Source organism: Orcinus orca, chromosome 18 (assembly GCF_937001465.1).
Source record: "Orcinus orca chromosome 18, mOrcOrc1.1, whole genome shotgun sequence".
Lineage (NCBI taxonomy): Eukaryota > Metazoa > Chordata > Mammalia > Artiodactyla > Delphinidae > Orcinus > Orcinus orca.
In genome coordinates, this window is record NC_064576.1 from 60,492,546 (window position 1) to 60,518,877 (window position 26,332).

The following is a 26,332-nucleotide window of genomic DNA, read 5'->3' on the forward strand; positions in this document are numbered from 1 at the left end:
TTCAATTTCATCTCTCATCACATTCCTTAATTCCTTGGGGTATGCCATTCTCTCAACCTAGAATGCCCTTCTCCTTAAGTTTCTACCTCTAAGATTCTCTCTCGTCTTTCAAGACTTAGTTCAAATGCCACCTCCTCCTTGAAGTGTTTCCAATCACCTACCATTCAGAATCACTCTCCCCTTCCTTCATACTCCTACAACAGCTTGTCTGTAATTCTACTTCAGCACTTTTCTCATTCTACACTATAGTACATTGCAATTAATTGTTATAAATCTGTTTTCTTTACCTCATTACAAACAACTTAATTGCTAAGGATATGTTTTACTTATCCTGTTACCTTCTCCTCTCCTCCATATGGTGCCTATGTCTTATTTACTGTTACCTTCCCCCATCCCTACCCCAGTCTCCGAAGAGTGCCTAGGATAATGCTTTTCACAAAGGCATATAATGAATTTAATAAACTTCAAACTCTGATTAAAATTCTTAATACTAGAGGACTCTAATGAGACACAAACTTTGGCTTAGAGAAAAAGCTGTATGATCTCTAGCCAATGTTTTCTCATTTCTTAATTCAATCGTCAAACTGAAACTATCTATAAAAAAGGTTTCTACTCCAACTTTTGTGTATAATTAGTTCTCTTTTTTCTTTCATTTGGTGAAGTTTATTGGAACCATCTGTGATGCACTGACTATTCTTGAGAACCAAGAGAATATTTTAAAAGATGCTACTCTAGGTCAGAACACTTGTCATCCCATCCTAGTAGTTTGTGCCCAAGAGTGGAACTGTCATTTCTCTGAGATGACAACTTCTTAAAGTTAGGAATATATTGGGATATATAAGGAAAGTCCTAATTTTCCTCAGAACCTTTAAGGAATTTATAATTCACATACATCATTTCAACCTGACTACCCTCTAGGATATTGACTTTTGATAGTTTATTGCCTACTATATAAAGAAGTGCTCCATAAGTTAAGCCTACCTTAAGTTTCAAATCCCAAGAACATTAATATACTTAGGTTTGGTAAAGAATCAATATTTGGGCTTCCCTGGTGGCGCAGTGGTTGAGAGTCCGCCTGCCGATGCAGGGGACACGGGTTCGTGCCCTGGTCCGGGAAGATCCCACGTGCCGCGGAGCGGCTGGGCCCGTGAGCCATGGCCGCTGAGCCTGCGCGTCCGGAGGCTGTGCTCCGCAACGGGAGAGGCCACAACAGTGAGAGGCCCGTGTACCGCAAAAAAAAAAAAAAAAAAAAGAATCAATATTTACCTCATCTATTTTATTCTACTTGTGGATAAGTGTCTCAAGGACAAAAGACCACGACAAATCACTATGTTCTCCATAACAATTAACTTAATGGCAGGTTGCTGATAAAGGTTAATCCAATGAATGTTGAATCACTATTTTATAGAATTGAATCATATCTTCCTACTGATTTGCAGTTTGGATCATATAGTCCAGACTATATAATTAACTGTGTCATTGTGCAGAATGCACACTACTTTTATGCATGCTTATTCAAATAATAACAGTGTGTAAGATCTGTTTCAAATTTAATAAAAGCCAAAGTGTAAGAGAAATGATCTCATCTAGCAGTGAGCTACAGTAAACATTACACAAAAAATGGTTAGAAGAAAGATCTTGTGCAAGAATATCTCAATTTAAGAACACAGATTATATTATGTAAGGAGAAAAATGACTTTTGTTGTTACTGATGGAAGAAACAACGTCAGCCAGTACTAGGAAAAGTTTTGTAAAATGCCATTCAGCAAACACTTGGCCTCCTCAATATAATCAAGAAGTTTTGCTTCTAACCTAGAAACATTTGCTTACTTTAAAAATAGTGAGCTAACTCTGTCCACTGAAAAGGTCTAGAAGCAATAACAATCCAATGTCAATGAGCATCCCTAGCATCCAGATTATAGTCCCTAAGAACCATTTCTAACTAAAACGAGAAAGAGTCCTTGGTAGAGATGGCTAATTCCAGGTCTGTATTAGAAAATGTACAAGATGGGCCAGAAAGCAAGGAAACTCTCACAAACTAATGGGAGTGATATCAAAAGGACATAGGTCAACTTGAAGAGGCCACAGACAGATAATCAAGCATCAAAAAAAGTTTTTAGGGGCTTCCCTGGTGATGCAGTGGTTGAGAGTCCACCTGCCGATGCAGGGGACACGGGTTCTTGCCCCGGTCCGGGAAGATCCCGCATGCCGCGGAGCGGCTGGGCCCGTGAGCCATGGCCGCTGAGCCTGCGCGTCCGGAGCCTGTGCTCCGCAACGGGAGAGGCCACAACAGCGAGAGGCCCGCGTACCGCAAAAAAAAAAATTTTTTTAAGTACGACTATCTAAGATGTATGAAAAAACACTAAGTCCACTAGTTCATAATGATACTACAGGGATACAGGGGTGAGGAGGAGGAGGAGAGAAGAAGAGAGGAACAAGGGGGAGAGGGAGAAAGACAGGGGGAAAGAGAGAGATAAATAAATGGACACCAATGGAAGTTCCTAGGTTAACAATTTATTACTTTCTAAACTGATAATTGAAGGGAAAGAATTAGGCATTTATTCTTCCTCTCCAGTATGGACTGTACTTCAGACTAGTTAAATTGTGGTGAAGAGGGAAAGTTATTCTCTATAAAACTAGTCCAGTCAATAAATACATAAGGAATAATAAAGTTAGAAAATCACCTTTTTGTAACCCCTAAGGAAATGACTGAATCAGGCAATGTTCATCAGTGGATGATAAAACAATTAAGTGTAGTTGATGGGGAACTTTATAATGGATTAGGCTGCCACCATCTGAACTCATTGCTCAGTCTTAGCATTACTAAATGTATGTCTCCTGATGTGATGAAACACAAACTACACAGCACCACTTACAAAATATGACTGCCATAATAAAACTGAATCTGAATCTAATCAAGCCTTTAAATATAACCTCCAGTGAAGCAATCTGACAAACCTAGAATAAAGGAAATTATGTAGGATAACTGATTCAGTTTTTCAACAAGTCAATGGCATAAACATGGGAGAAGGTGCTGTTTTAAATGAAAAGGGACTTAAAAAAGACTTAAGTGACATTATAAGCAAATACAATAAGTGGACCTTATTAGAATTCTTGTTTGAACAAACCAACTAAAATTTGGGGAGGCAATCAAGGAAATTTGAGTATGGACTGGGTATTAGTTATTAATGAATTATTATTAATTTTTAAGTGCAAAATTACATTGTAGTTATGTAAAAATTCTTATTTTTGAGATGCGTATTGATGTGTTTAGGGTTGATATGATGATATTACATGAGATTTGAGATTTGCTTTAAAATACTCCAGTCAAAGAAAAAAAAAAAGAAAAAACAAGGGAAGAGGTGTTGGGAAGACAGATGAAATAAACACAGCAAAACACTGACGGTTGTTAAGGCTAGGAGATGAGTACATGGGATTTCTTTGCACTGTCTTGTTTTGTATATGGTTGAAAATTTTTGCAATAAAATTTTTACAAATAAGATTATTAGGAGAAATTTATTATTTTAATATTGGACTTCTGGAAAATCTTCCACGGGCAATGGTTCCTTATGGATCACTGAGAGCAGTTTAGTGACCTCACTCTCAAGTTCTCTCAGTACCCTGAAATGTCATTTGCGTGGGCCAGGAGAAAAGTTCGTTTGAAGTGAGAAAGTCCTTTTTAATGATCTTTTCATAAAATTTGGGTTCCAAATCCTTTTACTGTGTTTTGTATCCCATATCCAAATGATTCTCCTTGATGGACAAGAATCAATTTCTTTCTGTCTTACATTCTTTATGGTTAGACTTAGGTCCAGTATAGCATGTTACTATCATATCCCTAAATGACATCATTTTTTTTATGATTTCTGTCTTTTTTTATTTTTTATTATTATTTTTATTGGAGTATAGTTGATTTACAGTGTTGTTAGTTTCTGTGGTACAGCAAAGTGAATCAGTTATACATACACATATAACCACTCCTTTTTAGATTCTCTTCCCACATAGGTCATTACAGAGTGTTGAGTAAAGTTCCCTGTGCTGCACAGGAGTTTCTTTTTAGTTATCATTTAATATATAGTAGTGGCAAAGCACTTAGTTCTGTTGAGACATGTTCTTACTAACATGTTTGAAGAATTGAGGTAATTTCAAAGAGCAATTCAACTAACAGAATAATGCTGACCTCCATCTTGAGCCATAGTCATCATCTGACTCCACTGTCTAATCTTCTTTTTTTTTGCATTTCTTTTCTTTTTTTTTATTTTTTAGATTTTTTTTTTTTTTTTTTTTTGCGGTACGTGGGCCTCTCACTGCTGTGGCCTCTCTCGTTGCGGAGCAACAGGCTCCAGACGCGCAGGCCCAGCGGCCCTGGTTCACGGGCCCAGCCGCTCCGCGGCACGTGGGATCCTCCCAGACCGGGGCACGAACCTGCGGCCCCTGCATTGGCAGGTGGACTCTCAACCACTGCGCCACCAGGGAAGCCCCTATTTTTTAGATTTTTATTGGCATATAGTTGCTTTACAATGTTGTGTTACTTTCTACTGTACAGCAAAGTGAATCAGCTATACATATACATATATCCTCTCTTTTTTGGATTTCCTTCCCATTTAGGTCACCAGAGAGCATTGAGTAGACTTCCCTGTGCTACACAGTAGGTTCTCATTAGTTATCTATTTTATACATAGTATCAATAGTGTATATATGTCAATCCCAATCTCCCAATTCATCCACACCCCCTTTGCCCCCTTGGTATCCATATGTTTGTTCTCTACGCATGTGTCTCTATTTCTGCTTTGTAAATAAGATCGTCTATACCAATCTTTTCATATTCTACATATATGCGTTAATATACAATATTTGTTTTCCTCTTTCTGACTTACTTCACTCTGTATGACAGACTCTAGATCCATCCGCATCCCTACAGATGACCCAATTTCATTCCTTTTTATGGCTGAGTAATATTCCATTGTATGTATGTACCACATCTTCTTTATCCATTCCTCTGTGGATGGACATTTAGGTTGTTTCCATGACCTGGCTATTGTAAACAGTGCTGCAATGAACACTGGGGTGCATGTGTCTTTTTGAATTATGGTTTTCTCTGGATATATACCCAGTAGTAGAATTGCTGCATCACATGATAGTTCTATTTTTAATTTTTTAAGGAACCTCCGTACTATTCTCCACAGTGGCTGTTATCGATTTACATTCCCACCAACAGTGCAAGAGGGTTCCCTTTTCTCCACACCCTCTGCAGCAATTATTGTTTGTAGATTTTTTGATGATGCCATTCTGGCTGGTGTGAGGTGATACTTCATTGTAGTTTTGATTTGCATTTCTCTAATAATTAGTGATATTGAGCATCTTTTCATGTGTTTGTTGGCCATCTGTATGTCTTCTTTGGAGAAATGTCTATTTAGCTCTTCTGCCCATTTTTTGACTGGGTTGTTTGTTTTTTTGGTATTGAACTGCACGAGCTGTTTGTATATTTTGGAGATTAATCCTTTGCCAGTTGCTTTGTTTGCAAATATTTTCTCCCATTCTGAAGGTTGTCTTTTGTCTTGTTTATGGTTTCCTTTGCTGTGCAAAAGCTTTTAAGTTTAATTAGGTCCCATTTGTTTACCTAAATGACATCACTGTTTGATATCTGAATGCACCAATCAAATTATGTCCCCAGTTTTCAAGCAACTTTACAAGAGATAATTCAGTAAAAATGCTGATTTTTAACAAAGAGCTAAACCTCTAGCTAACCTAGAAAATGGTAATGGGTAAAGCTGGTTCCGTTCAGGGCTTCTTGTCTACTCTGTCCTCAGGGTCTTCTATAATTACCTCTCCCTTCTTATCTCAAGGGCTTCAAATCTTATTAAGGACGTATTAATGGTTAAGAAGATGGGATTTAGAATCAGATCTGGATTGAAAAATTGGCTCTGTTACTTATTAGCTGTATTTATAACCTTGAGCAATAGTCTTACTCTAAGTTTCAGTTTCCTCATCTGTAAAATGGTAAGGATAATACCTAGTCCTCATAGTATTGTTAGAAGGATTAAATGAAATAACATAAGACGTTGAATGTAATGCCTGGCACACAGCAAACACTCAATAAATGGTATCTATAAAACAGGATGTGAGGCAATGAGTTTAAAGTTTGGGTTAAAAAATAAAAGAAGAATCATTATAATATAGGATAAAAACCAGAGAAGTCATCACCAAATTGTTGATAATGGTTTCTTTGGGAAGGATTATGGTATGCACTCCCTTTCTATATTATGGATTTCTAAAATGTTTGAATTTTTAAAATTTATTTGTATTGAAGTATAGTTGAATTACAATATTGTGTTAAAATGTCTGAATTTTTAAATAATAAACATGTATTACTTTGAATCAGAAAAAATAAAATGTTTTAAAAATATCTACTCTTACACAACATTGTAAAGCAATTATACTCCAATAACGATATAAAAAAGAAAATAAATAAATAAAAATATCTACTCCTCTTCATCCCCAATATCACCACTAAAGTTCTGGCCCTAATTATCCCTTGCTTGGACTCTTCCAAGCTGGAATCTCAGACCCCCAATTCTCCAAGCCATTTTCTATACTGCCACCAGAACTCATCACATCTAGTCCCTGGATGGCTCCATGTTGCCTTTAGAATAACATTTAGACTCCTTGGTAGGACTGAAAGACTTATGAAAGACTCTTCATAACTTGGTCTTAGCCCTTCCAGCTTTATCCTCATCCCTACTTTCCATTCACACTAGGTTCCAGCTGCATCAGAATTCTTGTCATCCTCCAAACACATTGTGCAATTTGATGCCTCTGTGGCTTTGCATGGGAGGTACCTAATCCTTCTACTCTCTGTGCCTATTTGGAAATTTTCTACTTTAAGACCTGCTTCATTTTTGACATCTTAAGCAGAGGTGATGACTTCTTCATCTGTGCACCCACAGAATATACTGGTAAAGAAACAACAATGAGTTGTAATGAGTTATCTCTGCTCACTGTAGACTATAACTGCTTGAAGACTGGAAAGCTGGATATTGTTCTGAGAGCACAGATTCTGGAGTCAGACTACTAGAGTTTAAAGTATACCGGCTATGTGACTTTGGACAAGTTACTTAACCTCTCTGGGCTGCAGTATCCTCTTCTATAAAATAGGTATAATAAAAATAACAACAACAAAAACAACAATAACTATCCACAGGACTATTATATAAATACAAAGCAGGGCCTGACATATACTAAGTACTATGTTAACTACTACAATTACTATACTTACTATTATTAGTGCTATTATTATTGTAGACCCCTAATAAATGAACTAATAAGCAGTTTTAGCCTTACAAACTAATCTAATTATTAACTTTTCAGAAGATATGGAAAGACGGTTTATAAAACTTTCCTGATGAATCAGATTTGAGGGAGTTATGCTTAAAATAAACAATTCCTATTTTTCTATTGTGTGCTATAATTACATGAAAATGGAGTCAGAAATCTGTATATTGAGAAAGTGTTTTTTTTTTGAGAAAGTGTTTTTTAAATTAAATAACTCAAAATTACTTTTTCCACATATTACAAAACAAATGAAAGCTAAGTTTTTTCTTAAATACAGAAAAAATGACATATAATTATTATTAAATTATCCATTATAATAGGATTCCTGGTAAATACAGGTGATTAATGAATAGAAGAGTTCATATTTGAAATATAAGGAAAATTTCTACTTACATCAATTTAATAGTTTGTTCAGAAACTGAGTGATCTTTTGCAACAACTAATTTGTAAAAGAATAGTAGTCATTTGAATTCATCACAAAGTTCACCACCAAATAGGACAGAGACACATTTTCAAATAATTAAAGATAAAATAAAGATATACTGATTATTCATACTCAGTAAATTTTATATGTAATCATAATTGCAAAAGTGCCAATGCCCCACATGTTTTATAGAATCACATATAAATAAATATAATCTAGTAGGAAAAAGTTATTAAAAGAGATTCCAACCTTTATCATTTGTCTCTCAAAATTATTGATTTATAACTTACAGCACCACTTCTCAAACTCCCTTCCCTCCTCTAATTTACTCTGCAGCTACTTTGGAGCCTCCCACTAGTAAACCTCCAAAACCCTCTCCTGATATTAGTGGTTTTTCTCCCTCTGATTCCTTCCTCCTCATCTCTAAGTCTTGTTTGTGCCAGTGGACATAACCTTCTAGCTTAGTCTAATTCCCTTGCCTGGCTTCCTATCACTAGGTTTTTTTCTCAACTCTCTCTACTGAAAAAGGGGAAGGGGTGGGAGAAATATAGGGGACAATTACACATTAATGAATCCTGTGCACATCACAAATAATAAAGGCTCACTACAGATCTGTAATATGTTCCAGCAGATAAATTATTAATGAATAACAATTAGAATTAGTTGTTTATCTTGTCTCGTTATTTCTAGAAAGGGAAAATAAAGTTATATTCTCCAATATAAGTTGTAATTCTTCACCAACTTAATTTAAAAAATAAATATCCCATTACGCTAAATTTTCACATCTTCCACAAAGCATATATAATGTGTCAATGTTTAAAATGTATATATATTCTATCATATATAAAAGGAATGAAAAAATTACCCTACAACCATACTTTATAATTTATTGGATTGCTTTTATCTGAATTCTTAAAGCTTAACAGTAATAATTTTCATGTGTTTATAATTTCCTTGGTAAGAAGACACTAAATTCATATCTTTAGCAGAGCCACTTGTATCTGGTGCAGCTCTTTGACAAAATAAATACAAGGCAGTTGCCATCCCCTGACTGCTATTCAGTGACAGCAGCTACATGAAGGAGATCCTCCAAACAAATAATTCCCACTCCAGGAATGAAGTCTGTGGAGTTGCGTGTATCCTTCACATAACGACCCCATGGTGGAAGATACTGTTTTAGAACATCCACACAACTTCTCTTCCACATCAGCTGACGGGCTCTCCGATATATTTTTAGGACAACACATTTTAGCATTCTCAAGGGATCATTTATTTACAAACTAACTTTAAATGATTATTAATTTATCTTCACTTCCTGAAACACAAATCTGATATTCTTCTTCCCAAACTCTCCAATGACTCCCCATTTCCTACAGGATAATGTCAAATGCTTTAGCTTAACATTTTAGAATCTCCAGAAGGGGGTACAAATTGATCATTCCAGCCTTATCCACCAATGACCAGCTGGGCAGATCATAACCCATTACATTTTGTAGATCTTACCTGAGCTAGAAACAAACACTTCCCTTTATAATATTATTCTGACACTTGGGTATGGTCTTAATTGTATTTGTTTAAAATTGTACATATATCTCAATGTGAACTGCAGCTCTTAAGAGGGATAGGGATAATAATTTTTTAGACTAGTAGTTACTAAGTACTGAGTACCATGTGCTTGGTGCTATGCTCTGCAAGAACTACCTCAGTAAAGACTCAAAATGACATACTGAAGTAGGTTTTATTATTGTCTTCATATTACAATGAGGAAATCAAGACTTAAGGAAGCTAGGTAACTTACCCAAGGTCTTAGCAAGTAAATAGCAGAACCCTGACTGAACACACAGGTCGGTCTGACAATGCATAGTCTAAGGCATATAATGCAACATTATTTTAGCGCAAAGGTAATATTACAAATTTTATAGATAAGAAAACTGAGGCTTGGAAAAGTGCAGTGACTTGCCCAAAGTCGCAGAGCTAAGAAGTGGAAGAGACAAGAAACAGGAAAAATCAGAGAGCAAAAAAAGAGCTCTTATAAATTAAAAATAGGGTCGCTGAAAGGAGAATTCAGTAGAGTTTATCTTCAATGGAAGATACAATTAAGAACATCTCCTGAGTAAGCTTGGATGAAGTGAGAGAGTGGCATGGACTTACATATGCTACCAAATGTAAAATAGATAGCTAGTGAGAAGCAGCCACATAGTACAGGGAGATCAGCTCGGTGCTTCGTGACCAGCTAGAGGGGTGGGATAGGGAGGGTGGGAGGGAGACGAAAGAGGGAGGAGATATGGGGATATATATATGTATAGCTGATTCACTTTGTTATAAAGCAGAAACTAACACACCATTGTAAAGCAATTATACTCTAATAAAGATGTTAAAAAAAAAAGAACATCTTCTGACAAGTAAAACAAAAGGACAAAGAAACAGAAAATAGAAGAGATATGAAATCAACCCCAGAGATTTAACTTTGACTAACAGGAGAACGAGAAAGTGAGAACAGAGAATATAGAAGGGAATAAATTTTCAAAGAAACAGTATGTGGCAGAGAATGTTAACTGTCCACAGAAATCCTTTCTCCTCTTCTTCCTGGGCACTAACTACATTTCTCAGGTTTCCTTAAGAATTAAGAGGTCAAGTGACTAAGTGCTCTCAAATGGAATGTGAGTGTGAGTAATGCAAGCCATTTCCAGGCCTGGCTCATAAATTCTCCCAAGTACTTTTGCCTTCTTGTGGGCTGAAATGGCAATCAACAAAGTGATCTTAGGAACCACATGTTGAAGGAACCCCTGCTGACCTAGAACATCTGTTCTTCTCTATCATGTGAGAAATAAATTTACCTTGTAGTTGGCCACTCTATTTTGGGGTCCATTTGTTATAAAGCTTAAGGTTTGTTATAAGTTTAGCCTACCCTAACTAATACATGATACAAGTATATTTCCCTTTCCAGAACTGAAAGACTTAATTCTCCAGTAAAAACAATATTTTGTACTAAAAAACAAATAATTATAGTACACTACTTTGTTCAACAATGAATAATAATTACATAACTATAATAATATAAATGTGACTAATAAAATTAAAAATTGTGATAAAGTATATTGGGAGGGTTAAGAGAAGGAAAATGGAGTAACAGTGGTGGTGGAAATACTAAATTGTCATCTAGTCTATGAGAAAGTTAAAAGATATTTTTTAAAATTGGTAAATCAGAAGTTAGTAAAAGCCCATTATTGATAATATAGAGGTAAATACCAGATGAACAAATAAAAAAGATGAAAGTGGTTGTCTTTGGGCAATGGGACTGAGGAATAGAGAAGGAAGAGACAAAGAGCTGATGTTTGTTGATATTTCTGATTTTTAAACTATGTGGTATGTATTATTTTGATACAATAAAATGTTTTAAAATGTACAAGAAAGGATTCGGGAATTGAACACAGACGAGATGGACTAGAAGAGCATGCTAGATTCAAGATGGTAAAGTAGAAAGATAGAGAAGGGGAGACAAAAGATAGTCTGCTATCCCCAAGCCTTTCTACATCCATATTTCTGGTTTTAGGAGTTGGAGCAGCCTCAGAATGCCCAAGAAACATTTGTAAATGAGTATACATAAAAAGTAATAATCAGGAATTCTATTATCTGACCCGACTTTAGTTTTTTGGCTGCCCTGTGGTCCCATATACATACAGTGATATTTATTCTATCCTCAAGTGAAGCATGTCACCATAGTAGATGCTAGCCATTGAAAGGATATCGTGTGTGTGTTTGTGTGTGTGTGTGTGTGTGTGTGTGTGTGTGTATTTGTGTAATGAGGGGATTCAGTCTTATGCAAAGAGGCTACGTGGGCAGCTAGAAAAAGGGCAGATTGGAAAGCACAAGCAATAATGTAATAGGAAGAGATGACAGGAAAGTGGAGGAAAGAGAGGCAGTAAGTGGAAGGGAATTTATTTAAAAAGGATTTTGCTGCAGCCTGAGTAATCCCAGAGACATAGATTTGGAGGGCTAACTTCAAGCATGGCAAATATGAATCCAAAAGGGATCGTTTTCTCAAATGAGGCTAATGCTATATATTACTTTTAACAACTTTTCTAAACTCAAACCTACTTTAAAGGAAAGCACGCACCTACCCTTTGAGGAGCATAAATAGGATATGAGGATGAGCACTAATGTACTCCACAGTAGGACTCCGAGTGCCTATCTGTCGTCTCAGGATGTTGTTAAATATCTGGGTCACATCTTTTTTTCCCTGTTAAAGAAACAACCAACCATTAAGTTGCATACTTTAAATGGGTGAATTGCATGGCATGTGAATTATTTCAAAAGCTGTTTATACACACACACACACACACACACACACACACACACACATACACACACATACACACACATTCCATTTAATATGACATAGTATTTTCCCACCTGAGATTGTGAATTCTTTGACTTAATTTGTCTAATGATAGGTACAAAATATATAAACAACCAAAAAAATCAAGATCAAATAAAATCAATGCCCTACACATATAGTAAGCATTTCAAACTGTTAAATGCATGAAGTACAGTCAAAGCTTGTGTCTCAAGGCTTTCTGATTTCTCATTTTTATAGTAATAAAACCAAAGGTTAAGGACCACTTTTTAATGAGGGCCAGGGAACAGAAAAGGACATTTAGGGAATGGAAATTTTCAAAAACTTAGGACCATAAAATGGTTTATTGAGAAGCTGATCCTGGAGTGCTTATTTTGCTTATTTTTTAAAAAACGTAGCTTATTTTTTTTAAACGTAGCAATCTCTAATAATGATTAGAGATTAAATTAGAGATGGACTAGAAGAGCATGCTAGATTCAAGATGGTAAAGTAGAAAGATAGAGAAGGGGAGACAAAAGATAGTCTGCTATCCCCAAGCCTAGAGATTAAATTATCACAGTAGGAAGTTTTCTGCCTTTTTTTTTTTTAAACATCTTTATTGGAGTATAATTGCTTTTCAATGTTGTGTTAGTTTCTGCTGTATAACAAGGTGAATCAGCTATACGTATACATATACCCCCATATCCCCTCCCTCTTGCATCTCCCTACCACCCTCCCTAGGAAGTTTTCTGCTTCTTTGAGCTGCTTTCTAATTCAAACTGAACAGTTGACTTTGCATCCAGCCTATTTTCACAAGGCACACCTGCCTTTAAAATGAATGCATCAACTCTTACATGCAATACATTTTCATCCTTTGATCTCTTATCACATTGTGTTTCAAAACATCAAAGAGTCTAAAGCTGTGTCTTGAATAGTGCCCAAACATCAAAAAACACAGCTCTGAGTTTGATCCTGAGCCCACAAATCAGAAACTTTGCAATCTCAGCCATAACTCTTTTTTTTTTTTTACCTCATTAGAATATGCTGAAGTATTTCTTTTCGTCAGCAATTTTAAGGCTTAAAGGATTAGACAAAAATTTATGGCTATAAAGTAATGAGATTTTCTTTCAAACAATTTTAACCCAAAGGTCTGTCTTCTAACTAGCCGTTATTCACGTAACAGCAGGATCCTCCAATACTTTCCTCACCCCAATGGACCACTTTCCTCTTGATTCCTGAAGAAGAAAATGGGTTTGCCACACAGATTCCTGAGTCAGTCTCTGCTACCCAATCTAAACCAATGCCTTGGGCCACCATCACTGTTGTCAGCTCTGGATTTCAAATCCCTGCTCCTAGCTCCTCTCAGCCCTTGTTCATTGTCTTGCCTTCTACAACTAGTTATTTTCTCAGCTAGTTATTTTATATACTGTTTATCCAAGTATAGAAAACCACCTCTTCTCCTTCATTTGACATATACTATTAGTACATAGTTCTTTTATCAAGGGTTTAAGGGTAACAAAGGGTAATTATAGCACAGTGCAGAAACAACTTCAAATTGAATCCTACACATCATAATTAAAGATTATTAAAGATTCCTCAGCATTCCTGATCATCTTTTTCCTTAAGCCCCTTCCTCTGTCATGGCTCTGGAGCCTTCTCTCTCCCTTACTCCAGACCCTTCTCCTATCTCTCTTCTATTTCCTACTCCTATCAAATTTAGCCAAAGAGACGGCATTTCTCAAATTTCTGTTATTTTACTCTGCAAAGGGAATCTAAGCTCTTTTCTTTCAGTCTTTTTCCTTCCAAACATTGCCTAGAGACCTCACCTTTCACAACTAACAAAAAAGCCCATGTGGGTGTCTTCTAAACAAAAGTTCTTTTTTTTTTTTCTGTAAGGAATGCTCCATCCTTTTAGGTTATCTGGCAAAAGCTGCAGCCCTTCCGTAAAGTAATAATTTTCCTTTCCTGTTATAAAAATATAACAAAGATTTTACAGTCAAATGACTGTTATACTCTTCAAAGAAGCCCCAGGAGAGGCTATTCACTTACTGAAGTATTATCATTATTCTTGAATTATGCTCTACACATTTACTAATTCTTTAAGAAAAGTGGCTTACTGCTGTGCTTCAGGACATCTTCCTTTGCTCCAATTCCCTTACCTCTGCTTCTATTTCTCATTCTCATACCTACACTGATTCATTCATCCAACCAATGGATATGGAACTAGGCATGGGAAATGCAGTCCTAGTACTCAAGATACTCTCAATCCAGAACGAGCTGTACCAGGGCTACCTAAGAACCAAGAGATGAGGAGGGTGGGGTTCTGTGTGATTAGACTGAGTTTTGAAGTTAGGGGGAGTTTTATCAAATGGTCACTAGTTTATATGGATACTTTAAGCTTGAGAAGGAAAGTTGCTGCCTGTGGGCTGATCATTCATGCTTCCAGTCCATAGAAATACACAGCACATTTCTGCAAGTGGGCTCATAATGCTAGTAATGGTGCATCTTTCCAGAAAATACTATGAGTATATAGTTGGTGGAATGCTTAAAACTGAACCATTTTCAATTTTAACTGTTTTTATTCATTCATTCATTCAACCAAGAAGTATTTATAAGTATTTATTTGCTATGGGTTTGATTGAGGAGGACAGCTTCACCTACTGAATATCACATTCATTTATAACTATGTTCTAGGCATCAACTAAATGAACAAAGTCAAGAACCACCTGGTCAATTATTCCTCAATAAAGCTGAAAAAAAGAACTGTCTGCAATTATCATGATAATAGACCTTCATAATGATAGTGTTGAGTCATCAGTAAAAAATGATTACATCTAGTATATAATTTTGGAGGAGAGGCAAGTATACAATGCATGTTATAAAGAAAATGTAAAGTAATCCACAAAAGTAATCTACTTAACTTTCTTCATTTGAAGAGTTAATCTTTAGCTACATGGAAAATGCACATATTCAGAAAGATAATTTTTTCCCCAAGGATTCCAGAGAATAAAAGTTTACTCTACTTGATAATGTATAAGTCAATTTTTAGGCAGTTGAATGTCTTAATCCCCAAATAATTTTTAAGTAAACTTCTCTATATTTATTTCTAGTATACCATGTAAAATAAGGGAAATTTGCATAAGTGTTTCTTACTGTTCTTCTTTTGTTTTCTAAGCCAAAGCTGCACAAAGTTGTGAGGCACCCTAAGTTTTTCTCTGGTCTACTCCCACCTCCCCAATTCTTGGAGAGCACTTTGAACCTATGCTATTCTGTGGTCGCTCAAGGCTTCTCCAGGTCACTGGACCTGACGACATCTCATCCCTGACTCATTCTTCAAAACGTAACCAACCTTGGTCATATTCCTTCCAGCATCCCATTGCAAATTAAGCTAATCTCATAAACTAACTCAAGCTAACATATTAATTAGTGATGATAATAGTTTAATACATTGCTGCTTTCAGGGAAATGTGCAAAACAAGGGGAGATTTATAGAAATATAATACTGTATTCCAAGAGCAGGGAGTTTCCCAGTTATGGTCACTCACCAACTAAATTTAAAACTAAAATAATAAACACAGAAACAAACATCAAAGGTTATAACAAAAATAAACCAGCTTACATTTAACTTAAGTTTGAGAAAGAGAGAAGATGAAAATATACTATCTGACATCTGTATATATCTGCACATGTATTTAGTGTTCTTCCATAACATGTATATGTATATATATTTTACTTTGTTTAATATTTAAAAACAATGATATAAGTTCATATTATTCCTGTTTTATAGATGAGAAAGTTTAGTCTCAAACAGGTTATGATACTAACTATCAAATGGCAGAGCAGGGACTCTATAAACAATCCTAAATCCAAGTCAAGTGTTTTTCCACTATGCACAGCTCCTACAAATGTCCATAATACCTCATTTTAAACTAAATTTAAAAAACATGAAAGTATATAAACACAATGATAAAACTACACTTTAATTCCACATATGCCAGGTTTAAAAAGGAAATGGGGAGTAAGATGGGGAGGGAGAGTGACAAGCCAGGCAAGAGGAAAAAGTAGGAGATTATTGAGCAGAAAATGTCAAGGTTAGAGAAACAGATAAAGAGAGGGAAGGAAAGAAAAAAACAGGTGTTTCTGAAAGGAAGGCTGAGTTGAAGTCTGGGCCCTGAGAGGCCCTCAGTCAGTGTAGTTTCTAGTCAACACACTTGACTTCACTGTCCAGAGCAGTCTTGCCCTGCATTCCTCCTCCTCTGCTCCAGTCGGCCAAAATCTTCCCCTATCTAAGCCATCCAGAGAGCTGTGGGCTAGTATTTCCACAGATCCCCAGAGCCCTGACCTTATCTTGGTCTAATCACTGTAATGAGTTTCTTTTAACTTCCTTGGTGACAAAACACAAAGCAATTTACTTCAGAAATCTCCATTCTCTTCTATCTTTGAGAATTAATGGAGATCCAAGCACTTACCTGAGAGTATCAAAAGCCTGATAGTAGTAACAAAACAGCAAACAAATCAAAACCAAGACTTCCATCATTGAAATGTGCCTTACGTATATATATTTCATTGAAAAACCACTGATAATAAAATGCTTACACATATTCACCACTTATGTTTCTAGGTGTTGTTTTATTTATTATTTAGGCAATTAGGTATAATTGCTTTCAAAATGAGATAAATATCCTATATTAGTTGCATTTAACAAGTTTCTTAAATCATTGGTATAAATATTTCAATTAAAGAAACAGGTCTGGAGAAAATACGTTTGAATCTCAGCTTAGGCTCTTAGTAACTGAGTGACTTAGGGGAAATTACTTAATATCTTTGAACTTTAGGGTCTTTACCTGTAAAACAAGACTAATAATATAGTACCAATCATATATAGGTTGCTTTCAGAATTAAATGAGATGAGTGCTTGGAAACTGTACAACATGCAGTAAGCACTCAACAAATGTTACCTATTATTATTATTATTATTGACCAGTAAGTTTCTTACTTAGCTGCATAAAACTTAATTCCAGTATACCTTTTGCTTTTTTAAAAAAACGATTAAGATGATTTTAGAACTTTCAGGGGAAAATGGGATTTTAAATAATATATAAACAGTAATAATAAAAAATTACAGTCAAATATTGGTATGTATATAAAAATTGAAAAGCAGAATTGTCATCCTTTTGCAGATAGTTTACCTCAAAGTCTATCAGCTGTAGGTCGGCTATCAGTGTCACCAGCAGCCCACTATTGTAGAGTTCTTGTGCTAGCTGAGCCACAGCTTCTGTTGGGGGTTCCTTGTCACTTGTCCCACACAGAATTTCTTTCATTGCTTGCAGTGATTTCGACACTTCTTCTGAAGCCTAGTGACCAAAAAGTATGCTAATAGTTGAGTAATAAAAAATTTCAGGTTATAAACAAACAAACAAAAACCACTTATTGAGCCCTGCTTATTTATGATTAAAGAACTGTGTACAGTTACAAACAAAAACCATTCAGTAGGCACTGCATTTTTTATTTCAGAAAATGTTAACTAAAGTTAATTTATAAAAGAGAGATCTTCAGTATTTCTACTTAGTTAGAATAATTGAAATGATCTTCCTTTATTTAAAAAAAAATTTTTTTAATTAAAAAAATGTTTTTACTTTTTGGCTGCACTGTGCAGCACGTGGGATCTTAGTTCCCTGACCAGGGATCGAACCCACACCCCCTGCAGTGGAAGTGTGCAGTCTGAACCACTGGACTGCTAGGCAAGCCCCCATGAACTTCCTTAAATCATACTCATACTGAATTTTACTAGTAATTAATTACAAATTTAATTTATAAATTAAATTCAGTCCATTTTGAAGACTTATCAGTAGCTAGTAGTCTTTATTTAAATCATTTGTTAATGTTTTTCAACAAATCCCTATTATTCTGGTTTTTTTAATGGAGAAGGTACAAAATCATACATTGTCAAAACCCATAACCTTTGTCAATCCACTGATCCCTCACACATAACCATTATCTTTTTGTTATCTATGAAACTTAAAAAAAAGAAGCAAAAGATCTCACATTTTTTTAAATGGCCTCATATTTTATATGTTTTTATTAAAAACATATAATTTTGCTTTTATTAATTCTTAAAAAAAATTATAATTAATTTATTTTATTTTAGGCTGTGTTGGCTCTTTGTTGCTGTGCGCGGGCTTTTCTCTAGTTGCGGTGAGCGGGGGCTACTCTTCGCTGTGGTGCACGGGCTTCTCATTGTGGTCGCTTCTCTTTTTGCGGAACACGGGCTCCAGGCGCGCAGGCTTCAGTAGTTGTGGCTCTCGGGCTCTAGAGTGCAGGCTCAGTAGTTGTGGCGCACGGGCTCAGTTGCTCTGAGGCATGTGGGATCTTCCCAGACCAGGGCTCGAACCCATGTCCCCTGCATTGGCAGGCAGATTCTTAGTCACTGTGCCACCAGGGAAGCCCTCATTGCATTTTAAAGAATAATAGGAGAATACATAGAGGTAGAAAGTACATTAGTGAGTATTAGGGCTTGGGTAAGGGAGAAGGAGGTGCTGAAAATGTTCTGAAATTAGATAGTGGTGATGGTCACACAACCTTGTGAATAAACTAATAACCACTGAATTGTACACTTTAAAATGGTGGATTATATGGTATCTTAATTACACTCAATAGAAAATTTTTTTAAAAACAGGTGAAGATAAATAAATAAATAAATAAATAAATAAATAAATAAAGCAAGGGCTTCCCTGGTGGCACAGTGGTTGAGAGTCCGTCTGCCGATGCAGGGGATGCGGGTTCGTGCCCCAGTCCGGGAAGATCCCACATGCTGCGGAGCGGCTGGGCCCCTGAGCCATGGCCGCTGGGCCCGTGCGTCTGAAGCCTGTGCCCCGCAAGGGGAGAGGCCGCGACAGTGAGAGGCCCGCGTACCGCAAAATAAATAAATAAAGCAAGCAAGCAAGCATGGGTTACCAAAAAAAAAAAAAAACAGGTGAAGAAAAAAAACAGGCCAATTAGTTAACAATTTGCTGACTGTTTTTAAAGAAATATAGTTTTATTACTTTCAAGTATTGTATTCTAATCATTATAATTGAAGAAGGAAATGAGGAGAATAAGGCAAAATAATAAAAGTAACTCATAGTAGCATGACACTACTTAAAAAATTAGTTTCCAGATACATTTTATGATATTGCTAAAGCAATCCTTAATTTATTAAAGGTTGGAAGTTCCTTAAATTGTTACATATATCCACAGAAGATTACTTTAAACATATATAGAGTTAAGAATAATTATAAAGCAAACACCAGTGTGACCATAAGAGAGGTCAAGAAATAGAACATTTTTAGCATCCCAGAAGTCACTTAAATGCCGCCTTTTCAGCCGGAAGTAAATACTTTTATGTTTTTGATGACAATCATTTATTTACTTTTCTTTATAGTTTTCTCACCTATGTTTGTATCCCAAAACAACATAGTTTAGTTCTGCTGATCTGGAGTAGTACCTGTACCCTCTTATGATTTGCTTCTTTCACTCAACACTATATTTGGGAGGTTCATCCTTGCCGCTGCATGTAGCAGCAGTTCTTTAACATTCATTGCTCTGTAGTATTCCATCAATGGCTGGACCACAACTTCTCACTTCTACTGTTGATGGACATCAGGGTTGTTTCCACTGAGGGGTTACTATGAACAACAATGCTACGAACATTCTTGACATGCATCCTGGTGCATATTTGCAAGAACATCTCTAGAGTTTATACTAGGAGGGGAACTGCAGGGTCTTAGAACATGTATATCTTCATATTTAACAGATAATATACTTAACTCATTTCCAAACACCAATTTATACTTTATCACTCATAGTGAATGAAAGTTCTTATTGCTCTCCACACTTGTCAACATTTAATACCATCAGACATTTTTCATTTTTGACAAGATAGTAGGAATGTAATACGAATTTACTGTTGTTCTAATTGGACTTTTCCTGATCACTAATGAAAATTAGTGTCTTTTTATGTCTTTTCCTTTTTCCTCTCTTTTGTTATTTAGATTCACTCTTATATGAAGGTCATTTCTTCATTCTATTGAGCCAATATTTTGCTCAATATTACAAAGTACACTAGAAATAAAAATATATTTCTACATTCCTTACAAGATGTAGGATAAAAAATATATTTCTACATCATTACAAGAATACAATATTGTATCATTCACTGGGACAGAAAGATACCATTAACTCAAGGGTATTTATTTTACAGATATCTTGAATCTTGCCATAAACTAGTCCCTTTAGAGACAAATTATATATGTAGGATTCAATGTCCCTTTGAAGGAATAACTGAATTACTAAAAACCCCTTCCTCTGAGGAAGCCCTTCTTGGTAGGACTTTAAAACAATGTTAAAATGAGGCTGCACTGGGAATTCCCTGGCAGTCCAGTGGTTAGGACTCCGCATTTCCACTGCAAGGGGCGCGGGTTCAATCCCTAGTCAGAGAACTAATACCCCACATGCTGCGTGGTGTGCCAAAAAAAAAAAAAAAAAGAGGCTGCACTGTAGTAGAAACTATCAGTTGATCTTTAAATATAAACATTTTACCCTCCATGTCAGTATAATATTATATACCAGTATAACCCCTTAGATTTTTTTTTCATTCTGAGTTTTTTTCCTTCCAGTTTTATTAAAATATAATTGATATTCAGCACTGTATAAATTTCAGGTGTACAGCATAATGATTCGACTTACATACATCATGAAATGATTATCACAATAAGTTTAGTGAACATCCATCATTGCATATAGATACAAAATTAAAGAAACAAAGAAGAAAAGAATATATTTTTCCTTGTGATGAGAACTCAGGATTTATTCTCTTAATAACTTCCATACATAACATACAGCAGTGTTACTTACATTTATCATGTTGTACCTTACACCTCTAGTACCTACTTATCGTACACTTGGAAGTTTGTATCTTTTGACTGTCTACATCCAGTTCCCTCTCCGCAGTACCCCTGCCTCTGGTAACCACAAATCTGATCTCTTTTTCTGAGTTTCTTTGTTTGTTTTTGAAGTATAATTGACCTACAACACTGTTAGTTTCTGTTTTACAACACAGTGATTCAACATTTCTATACATTTCAAAATGATCACCACAGGACTTCCCTGGTGTCCAGCGGTTAAGACTCTGAGCTCTGAATGCAGAAGGCCCGGGTTCAATCCCTGGTTAGGGAACTGGATCCCACATGCCGCAACTAAGAGCCTGCATGCTGCAACTAAAAGATACCGCACACCGCAGTGAAGATCCCGTGCGCCGCAACTAAGACCTGGCGCAGCCAAATAAATAAATAAATATTTAAAATATATATATTAAAAAACCCAAAATGATCACCACAATAAGTCTAGTTATGATATGTCACCATACAAAGGTATTACATAGTTATTAACTATATTCTCTACACTGTACCTTTCACAGCCAACTGGAAGTATGTACCTCAATCTCCCTCAGCAATTTCTTCCCCCTCCAACGCCAACCCACCTCCCCTCTGGCAACCACCTGTTTGTTCTCTGTATCTATAACTCTGTTTCTACTTTATATTTGTTCATTTGTTTTGTTTTGTTTTTTAGATTCCACATATAAGTGAAATCACACAGTATTTGCCTTTCTCTGACTTATTTCTCTTAGCATAATGGACCTCTAGGTCCATCCATGTTGCTGCAAATGGCAAGATATCATTCTTTTTTATAACTGAAATGGATTGGTGGTTGCCAGAGGTAGAGGGTGGGGTGTCACCCCTTAGTTTAAGTCTAGAGGGATCCAAGGTTGGTCAGAGGCTCTAGAAAGTGAACGAAGAGTTCAAGACAACAGACTCAACAATTATCAGTTGCATAAAACCCGGAATCAATTTAAACGTACTTACAAAGAGCCTACGAGTGCATCACAGACCATGTTTAGGATTCTTCATTAAGCTTTTACATTAGCTTTTTTGGTCTATTCATGTACTTTAATAAAAATGTTATTATTTTACCTCATACCTTATCTGTCTTTCTGTCTTGCTTTTCCAAAACGGCCATGTTGTCTTTCAGAATTTTCACGATTTCTGCTGGATTTTTGTGCGATTTACTAAACAAAGGCATTTTTTTATCTATAGAAATCTCTTCTTCCAATGTGGAATGCTAAAAACAAACAAACAAATAAACAAAAATTATAATTATAATTCTTAACATGATTAAATTGTTATACCAAAATGTCTTATAAGTTTTCAATAACCAATTCAGTAATATGAAACATTAAAATCAGTCAAACTAAAACAAGTTTCATTGGGACTTCCCTGGTGGTCCAGCATTTAAGACTCTGTGCTCCCAATGCAGGGGGCCCAGGTTCGATCCCTGGTCAGGGAACTAGATCCCACATGCCGCAACTAAAGGTCCCCCATGCCACAACTAAAGATCCCACATATCAACTAAAGAATCTGCATGCTGCAACTAAAGATCCTGCGTACAGCAACTAAGACCCAGCGAAGCCAAATAAATAAATACATAAATATTAAAAAAATAAAACAAGTTTCACCAAGTTTTGTGCCAAATTTAAATTAATATAAAATATTTTAAGAAAGATATTTTTTAAAGTTTACCTAAAAGTTTTTACTCAAAGTTTAAAATCTTTCCTAAAATAGAAATTCAAGATTTATGCAAGAAGGGGAAAAGGAGTATTTTTAGAGAATAACCTGATATTTAAAACTAGATATTTTGACTAAAGAGAGTGATGATGATGATGGTGATAATAATAATCATAGATAAAATAAAACATGTAAAACAAAAGTGGGATTAGGATCCACATACTTTGGTAAAGCAATGTTTAAAAACATGCCACTCCACAGCAATCACAAAATTACAATGTAAAATTGTTTAGAATCTGGTTTTTATTTACTCTTCAAACATTCAGCTGGCATACTCACTGTTGAAATGAGGACTACCATGATGGGGGGTGAGGTGGGAGGGGAACAGGAAAATCAGTTCTTCTTTTTGAGAACATCTATTTACATAGAGCAGAGAAAGCCAAATATAGCTGTCATTGCCCTATTTACACTAAAAATGTGTTATTTTTTTTTAGAAAAAAATCTAAAATTAAAGGCTCCAGTTAGTAGAGGCATATTTATTTACTTTACATTTATTAGCAAAAATATTTCAAACATTACAGAAATATGATGTGATAAATCAAAGGCTCCCATTAACCAGTCATCCAGAGGCAACAACTATTATCAGTTTTGATACATATTCCTCCTGAATTTTTTCTATGTATATAAAAATATAGTTTTTAAAACCAAAATAGAATAAATACTAAATATAGTATTTTTCAACTTTTCCCCACTTTTTATATCTTGAATATCATTCTATGAGTATATATTTAGATGCACTACAATATTTTTATAGCAATATCCATTATACAGACATATTATGTAATTACTTCTAGTATTTGGTAATTTCTTATTAAATTATTATATAATTTATTTTACCAATACCTTTATTTTTTTTTTTTTACCAATACCTTTATTGATAGACTTTTGGGTTAATTCCATTTTTCCTCATATTTTTCTTATTAACAATGATGCAATTAATCAATAAAGAATATTACACACAAATGTACACAGCAGTCGATAGCAATACTCTAAACAGTTATTCCTCTGGCATATCCTTGGCTATGGTTCTAAATATTTACTTCATCTCCCTAGACTCCTACTTCCCAAATCTGGTTCCCTAGGACTTCTGTCAAATCTCTGAGTTACCTTATACGCTTTCAAAAACTTTCTTCAGTATTTGTTGTTTGGGGTCAAGAATAATGCTAAGTGGCACTCAACATACCTGCTAAACAAACAGGAGGTACTTAAACCCCCAAATTGTTCTGAGTTGGTAATTCATCCACTATGATTCTGAAGTTATCACCCTTTTCTGCATGTCATTTGCTCTATCTGTAAAATGAGTGTTTTGTTTTTTAACTGTGAATTCACCTAGTCATATCATTTAACTCATATTTTTTTTCATCTCATTCACCAAGATATCAAGAAAAATTTTGCCAAATGTTTTGGGAAAGCCCAGATACATTATATTTATTTGTTAGTACCAGTTTAGTTACCTTATTTTATTTTTTAATACATCCCCATGACTCACTTATTTTGTAACCAGAAGTTTGTACCTTTTGACCCCCTTCACCCATTTCATCCACACCACACCCTCCACCTCTGGCAACAACCAATTTGTTCTGTGTACTTATGAGCTTGGTTTTTGGTGTTTTTAGATTCCACATATAAGTGAGATCATATGATATATGTCTTTTTCTGATTTATTTCACTTAGCTTAATGCCCTCAAAGGCCCATCCATGTTGCCACAAATGGCAAGATTTCATTCTTTTTATGGCTGAATAATATTCCATTACACACACACACACACACACACACACACACACACAGAACATATGCTTTACCTGTTCATCCATTGATGGGCACTTAGGTTGTTTCCATATCTTGGCTATTGTAAATAATGCTGCAGTAAACATGAGGGTGCATATTTCTTTATGAATTAGCATTTTCATGTTCCTCAGATAAGTACCCAGAAGTGGAATTGCTATATCATATGGTAGTTCTATTTTTAATTTTTTGAGGAAACTTTATACTGCAAGGGGGATTCTTAAAGAAAGATAGAGCATCATATTTTGAATTAGATAGGCCAAATACAGCGAGCTCTAGCATATTCATCACTGGTCCACACCCATTCTAACTCCATCAAGGCCAAAGATAAAGTGTGTAAGATGGAGTCCTGAAAATGGTGCTTCCTTGGGATAAAGTGGTAATAGTAATAAATTCTATGTCAGAGTTTTTAGAACACACGTTATATTTCAACAACACAAGAAGCAGGAACAGGAGAAGACGCCATGCTAAGTCCAACGGACTGACACCAGGTGAATGCCTCCTGGGCACTGAAAGCTGTGGTGGGGTTGCACACATCAACCTGCCCTCCAGCGTTAGTGCTGACAGCAGGCCATGCAGCACACAAATATCAGAGGACTGACATGGGCCCTATTGTACTTTTCCACTTTCCAAAGTAAGTGAATAGAATAAACAACAAATAAATAGTTTCTACTAAAAAAAAAAAAAAAAGCACAAACAAAGGGGAGAAATGCCCTGTGGATTTCGACAGGAAAGGTTACTTCCAAAATTAATTCTCTGTAGGAGATAGAATAGATATAATTGGTAAAAAAAAAATTAAAAAAAGGAAGAGAAGAACTTAGACAAAAAGAGAGTTGGTCAAGATAAAAGATCAAAAACACATAATATACACACATATACAGAAACACCCCAAAATGCAGCATGGCAATCCAAATCTGCATACAGCAGAAATGACCCCACAGAAAATTGATTGAGGACAACCAAAAGGTACACAATTAGTTAGTCTATATTTATTCATTCAGAAAACATTTACTGAGCACCTGTAAGGTGTGAGGCGTTGCACTAGTAAATGCAAAATAAGCTTCAGAGGGTGCACAATGTAGTGGGAGACACAGCCACACAAAGGGTTTTGCCAGAATGCCAGAAAAGGTTAAACAAACTTAAATGATGGAGAAAAGGTACTTGGTGTGTGTTCGTGTGTATGTGTGTATAGTATATATTATGGAAATATGGAGAAGATACAGTGTTCTATCTATAAAAACGGGTATTACAACAATGAAAAGAGGTGGAGGAAGACAACAAATGCAAAAGGAACTAAAAAATGGAGAGAAACAACAAAGATAAAACAGCCTAAGCAGAAAAAAAGATCTAAATGTGGTCATTTACAGAATTTTTCTAGTTGAGATTAATGATGAGACCCCAAATTCAGTGCCTTGTGGCTTTTAGAAGAAACCAACATTCTTCTCTTAAAGCTCATTCCTACAAAATGACTGTTAACAACAAAAAGGATAAAAATTAAGTTGTCTTTGGACTTCCATAAAACTACATGTCATAAAACCATGGAGAGAATCTACAGAGTTCTGAAAGGGCAAGTCTATAACCTCACAATTCAGTCTCTAGCCAACATATTTATGTGTGAATAGACTGTGTACACCTACTAAAATTCTTACAAAAAGATGAGATGGAGTCAAACCCACAAGAGTTCAAGAAAATAAATGCTAAAAACCAGAAATAGTTCTTGAAAGGGAGCCTTGATAGTGCTGGCAGAACATTTGGGAGGGTGCAAATCTACAATGCATTCATGTGGGAATAAAAAT

General features: G+C 35.5%; 1 protein-coding gene across 9 annotated transcripts in view; it reads right to left on the bottom strand.

Annotated features, from left to right (window-relative positions):
* The window catches only part of CAB39L (calcium binding protein 39 like), a 100,304-nt gene that overhangs the window by 26,160 nt on the left and 47,812 nt on the right, over window positions 1-26,332 (bottom strand). For 6 of the 9 annotated variants that reach the window (XM_049701074.1, XM_033436859.2, XM_033436858.2 and 3 more), the window contains 3 exons: window positions 22,107-22,247; window positions 17,282-17,446; window positions 11,878-11,996 (listed from right to left, as the gene is read on the bottom strand). In XM_049701074.1, the coding sequence (XP_049557031.1) occupies window positions 11,878-11,996; window positions 17,282-17,446; window positions 22,107-22,208 (386 nt within the window). In that variant the 5' untranslated portion in view covers window positions 22,209-22,247. Of the gene's footprint in view, window positions 1-11,877; window positions 11,997-17,281; window positions 17,447-22,106; window positions 22,248-23,933; window positions 24,041-26,332 lie in introns of all 9 variants that reach the window. The other 3 variants (XM_049701075.1, XM_033436854.2, XM_033436853.2) reach the window with 1 other exon arrangement.